The sequence below is a fragment of the Cupressus sempervirens genome, chromosome 3 (genome assembly GCF_028749045.1).
Source record: "Cupressus sempervirens isolate cs-2001-9-10 chromosome 3, ASM2874904v1, whole genome shotgun sequence".
Lineage (NCBI taxonomy): Eukaryota > Viridiplantae > Streptophyta > Pinopsida > Cupressales > Cupressaceae > Cupressus > Cupressus sempervirens.
The window spans coordinates 307,443,373-307,449,314 of NC_143120.1; the positions used below are offsets into that span (position 1 = coordinate 307,443,373).

Sequence of the window (5,942 nt, forward strand, 5' to 3'; positions counted from 1 at the left end):
TGTAGCAACTTGGGCTCTGATACTAATATTTTTTGGGTCATTATGAATATTTTGGGTTCTTATTTTCGTGATGAACAAGGCTAAATGGTTTTGTATTAAGTGATTTTTATCTTAAGTGTATAAAATTTTATGCTTCAGGGGTGGTAAAGGGTAATGTATACATTTGGAATGATAAGTGAATAATTATCCAAAACCTTATATGTTAGCAATTAATGCATCAATCTCCTTTAAATATAAGAGTATAGAAACCCAAATTGTATAAATTTGTATCTAATAATTCTTAAGTAGGGAGTAAAATAGGGATGTCATGCTGAAAATTAAATGTTAAATATTAAATATATAATTCAATAATTTTGCAATCATGAGGAAATCATCATGGCTATATAATAACTTACCTTTGCACCATTGCAAATAAGCAAATAACCTGGTTTGTTCTAGAAATTTCCCAATGCACAATTAAATACATAGGACCATGCTAAGGCATACATGCATCTTCAATAAATTATACTATCACTACATAAGTAATACAAATGATATAATGCATAGTTAAATATTTTCAATAATAATAAACATGTTACACTATCTAGTTAGTTGCCAATAAAACATATCACACATTTCATGCCAGTGACCATTCTTACGTTAGCCAAATCATCTACAAAACTATAGAAATGTATGAAACAATGAGTATTCTATCATCCTATGCTCACCAAAATTAATTCCTTCTCTCCATAGAGTTAGAGTTAATATATGACAAATGTGTCAAGCATAACTCTCTTCTTACTTGTCTGCTACTAGTCTTCACTAAATCTTTTGTAACTCATCCAAGCTATCAGATAAGATACTATGACCATAGAAATATTGTGTACACTCATCTTGCAACACAAAATCATGCTTGCATATTAATAATTGTTAATTATTTCTATATTGTATCGATAATTAACCTATTTAATTCATAAAAAATTTGAGTATGCAACTTCATAATAAATGTTAACATCAACATAACAAAAAATTTCATGAATACAACATGTCCACTACCTTAATATTCTCCCTAAGTTCCAAAAATATCCTCTACTCTCAACAGAGTAAATATCTACATTGGAAAATTTGATGAATCTATTTTCGCCTTTGAGATGTATAAACTCAAAGATAGGAAGTTTAAGATATTCAAGGATGCTAAGAAGATTGCAGATGTACCCAGTGTAAGGTATGATTAGGATCATTTAGAAGCAAATTTATTTAGAGGACTAAAAAATAACCAAAAAATATAAAGGTATTTTAAGCCTTAAAAATGTTTTAACTGTGGAAGAGTGTGCCAATATTTTGTTGAATTCCCTTTTAAGGAATATTATAAGATATTTGATGACAAAATAAAAGAAAGTGTAGGACCTTACATACATGATGTATTGGAAAGGATAATTACTAGAATAAAATGTCAAAATAGGAAATATTACACCTATTTTCATTTCCATTACAATATATAGGAGAATAATGCACTAGGCCTAGGAGGACACAAGCTTTGAATCAACATAAATATCCTATTTTGCAACCAAAATGTATAAGTAGAATGAGATATGGAAGATACAATACTAAGAAGCTTGAGAGAATGATATTTCTATATTAAAAAGATAGTTATTAGACTTATATGTAATTTTTGAGACCACATCTTAGAGCCTAACCTACATACTCTAAATATTAGCACAAATTGTCTATCAAGAGTGACCTAGATAGTCGAGGGTGAATAGAATTGCCCCATCTTGTTTGAGATGATTTCCTCTACCAAAATCTAATGTGGAAGCCCAAGATTTTTAGTAGAATACCACACAGTTCTAAATTTAGATCCAACATATTTTTCACTTGTCACCTACACAAGAAAAACAAGAATAATATTAGGAAAATAGAATTTTTGTTAGTTAAATTTAGATATTAAACAAATAATTACATACAATATTTTACATTAATTTTTAGTTTTTAAAAATAATAAATTTATTATATAACAAAATTAATAATTTTCTTTAAAATGCTTTTGTTTTAGCTTTCATTTCTTTTACAATACAAAACCAATTTTTAAATCTATAAATTAGTTTCTTCTTAATTTTACATTGGATATTATTTCATACAATGGTTTTAATAATGACGTCTTTAAATAGCTTGGAAGTCGTTGGTGCACTTCCTTTTGTTTCTATATGTCCCTCATTATCTTATTCCAATTAAAAAAATGGTATTTATCCGTCTCTTGACAATTAGAAAAAGGCAATATTACTTTGCTTCAATTTACAATGTTCTTCACTCTTTCCATTTTCCAGCTGCTAGAATAACAATCCTTGCTTTAATTATAACACAAACTTTGGCCATGAAGGACAGGTTTATCTCCTTTATTAGGTAATACTTTGCTTCACCTTGCAATATTCTCTTTACCTTTTCTATTTTTCCTCCGTCTCCCATTTATCATAACTAATAGAATATACTCAATAACAGTCGTCCTTTTATATTATTATTAAACTCAAACTTTAGGCACGAATTGACTGGCGTATCTCCTTTAGTAGGTAATGCTACTTTGCTTCAGCTTGCAATATCCTCTTTATCCTCTTTTTCTTTCGCTTTTCCATCTGTCTGCCATTTATATTATTCGGGTTAACGAATTTAATTCATTCCCAAGTCACAAGAAACGCATTTTGCTTTTCTTTGAGTGAATAATAATCCAGTAGCTTCGATGTTGCTGCTATAAGTGCCCGGTCTCTACATGATCGCACTCAAGCTTATCAAGTCTGTTTTGTTATTAGTGCTTCGAGCAATTCTGTTTTCCTTTTTTGTGCATAGAGACTTGAGAGAGGGATTTATCATTTTTAGCTTCAGTAGAGATGGAATCTGTAATTGGTGGAGCTGTTGTGGGGAAAATTACTGAGATGGCCGTTCAGGGGGCCATTCAGAAATTAGCCGAGGCAACACAATCTGTGGTGAATTTCAGAGAAGAGTTGATATGGTTAAACGATGAGCTCGGATCTTTAAGGGCTTTTTTGCAAGATGCTGATCAACAGTCTCATCATAAGGAGGATGTCAAAAAGTGGCTGCAAAAACTTCGGTATATTGCCATGCAAGCAGAGGACATTTCGGAGGAGTGTGCTCTTGAAACCATGTATGGAAACGATGCCCAATCTCGTGGCTTCAGTTTTAGTCAATGGGTTTTCCGCTACAAGAGAGGGCGGCAAATTAGAGACATCAAGGATCGCCTGCGATATATTAATAAAAAAGCCACCCAGCTGAGTCTACGTCGTCAATTTCTGGGCGCTGCAGATGAACCATCATTACCCACTACATCTCAAATTGTACCTGTAGAGTTGAAGAGGTCTTATCTTCCGCCCAGCGATTCACACCCGGTGGGAATACAGTCCAAAGTTGATGACATACTCAACCTGTTGAATAATTCAGCCATTCCAGTCATTGCGGTGGTTGGGATGGGAGGGATAGGCAAGACCTATCTTCTTCAACAAGTCTATAGCAAGGCAAAAGAAAGGTACGAGAAATCTATATGGCTATCAGTTTCTCAAAGTTACTCTGTTTCTATGTTACAAAAAGATATAGTCTTTCAGTTAAAAGATAAAGATTTAAGTGAGGAGATAGGAAAAAATAGTGGAATAAGTGAGCAGACATTAGGTCAAAGGATTAATGAAACGTTGCAAGGTTTAAGGTGTCTTGTAGTTTTAGATGATGTGTGGAGGGCTGAAAGAGAAGAAGACTTGTTGTCCAGACTTGGCCTCCCAAGTGGGAGCAATAGTCAATGTAAAATTGTCGTTACCACACGAAGCAAGGTGGTTTCTACTAATTTGAATGCTCGTGAGTATGAGATCCAATTGATGACAGATGAAGATAGTTGGAGGCTGTTTTGTGTTTATGCATTTGGAGGATTTGAAGAAGATGTAGAGCCTCAGCAGCAGCAGCTAAAAGAAGTTGGCCGTAATATTGTGAAGCAATGTGGAAATTTGCCACTGGCCGTGAAAACGATAGCAGCATCTCTGGCCAACTCCAAAACTCTGGACAAATGGGAGTTGAAGCTCCGTCAGCTGGAGCAGGTAATTGTTTCTGTTGGCCACGAAAATGAGGCGATCATGGGCATTCTGAAATTGAGCTATGATTCTCTGCCTGCCCGCCTGAAAGCCTGTTTTGCATATCTTTCATTCTTTCCCGAGGACGAGGAGATAGATGCTGAGTATCTCATATATCTGTGGATTGGGGAAGGTTTTATACCTGCGGGAGAGAACCAATTGGATGTGGCATGGGATTGCTTACATCAGCTTGCCAATCTTTGTCTCCTTCAACTATGGGAAGATGTGTCTCATTATAGGCTTCCCAAACATTGCAGAATTCATGATTTGCTGCTAGATCTGGCCATCCATATATCGATAGAAAATAAATGTGCTTTTTCTCTTGAGAAAGCCCGTACAAGTGCAAGTGACGGCAGTGGCAGCTGCTGTCGGATTTTAGTGGCAAAGAAAGAGATAGACGACAATGCCGTCTCAGACAGCCGTCCAGTTTGTCTCCGTACACTCTCACTCTCTCAGAATGACAAGATTAGAGGCATTCCCAGCAACTTCTTGAGTGGTATGAGCAGACTGCGGGTTCTCGATTTGAGCGGGACAAGCATCTCTGAGTTGCCTGCATCCGTTGGGAAGATGAAGCTTCTCAAAGTCCTGAACTTAGGAGGTACGGATATGGACCTGGTTCCAGAGTGTGTGAGGCACTTAAAAAGTCTCTTGTTTCTCACTCTCCCTGATTATTGCAGTTCCCTACCAGAATGGATAAGTGAACGTAAATGCCTTGAACGTTTAGAAAGCAGAGGTGGGGTCATCATGCCGCTGGAGGGAATACCAAAGCTAGCCTCTTTGAGAACGCTGCGATGCCCAGTGAGAGTAAGTAAGCAGGTGGAGGATTTGGGCAAGATGACTCAGCTTCAGGAACTATGGTTACGTATTCCTAATGAGGAGGAGTTGCAGAGGATGGAAAAATGGGAGCTGTTGAATATGCGTCGTCTGGTATTGTCATCTGATCATCCAGATTACGATCCTTTGCACGTGCCGGAGAATATGAGAAAAATGGAACATCTGGAAAGTCTTAAATTAAGCGAGTTTCGAGTGCCAAGATGGATCTGTGATTTGCAAAATCTCAGGGGACTTGGATTATATTCGTGTGAGTGTAGTGAATATCCAGAGTTGCAAAGGCTTTCCAATCTAGTGAGTTTGAATTTGGAAGGGAATGGGAGCTGCAGAGAATTGCCAAAGGCGTTTGGAAAGTCAAGAAGGTTTCCAAACCTCCGCTTTTTCAGAATTTATAGATTTTATGAATTAGAAGAGTTGTTTGATTTGGAGGATGGAGCGATGGCATGTCTTGAGGTGTTGGAGATATCGAGGTGTAAGAAACTGAAGAGAGTGGGAGAGGGATTGGAGCGGTTGAAAACGCTCAAGGAGTTGACATGTGAAACCCGAGGGTTCGGAGATTGCCCTTGGTGGAAGCCGTTGAAGGAAGGCAAGGAATATTGGAGTAAAATTAAAGCCAACAATCCCAAGGTAAAAATTACACTCGTTTGAGAAGAATTGTCAATTTAAAAATATTAATTAAGTGATGGGCTTTACTTTACAACTTTTGTTTTTCTCTTAGTCAACCCTCCATTTAATTTTTTTTAAGCTATATATTTTAACAATTTTTTCTTATATTTTAATTATTTTTTAATATAAGAATATGATTTAAGAAATCTATGTTTTCTTTTAGAAAATTAGAATTTGACTTTAGTTTTTATTTTTAAATTACTTTAGTTTATTTTTAAAATTAGTCTAATTTTTTAAAATTAATTTTTTTTTAATTGTTTTTTTTGCTTTATTATTTTTTTCATGTAATTTTTCTATTAGTTTTTCATAATATATTTGTTACGTAAAATTTGTTTAGATAAACAT

General features: G+C 35.2%; 1 protein-coding gene across 1 annotated transcript; it reads left to right on the forward strand.

Annotated features, from left to right (window-relative positions):
* Nucleotides 1–2,140: 2,140 nt before the first annotated feature.
* On the forward strand, nt 2,141–5,631 carry LOC149566204 (disease resistance RPP13-like protein 4). The gene has a single exon (XM_089819622.1). It carries the CDS (start codon nt 2,859–2,861, stop codon nt 5,577–5,579), a length of 2,721 nt encoding a protein of 906 aa, XP_089675748.1. The 5' UTR covers nt 2,141–2,858; the 3' UTR covers nt 5,580–5,631.
* Nucleotides 5,632–5,942: the final 311 nt, after the last annotated feature.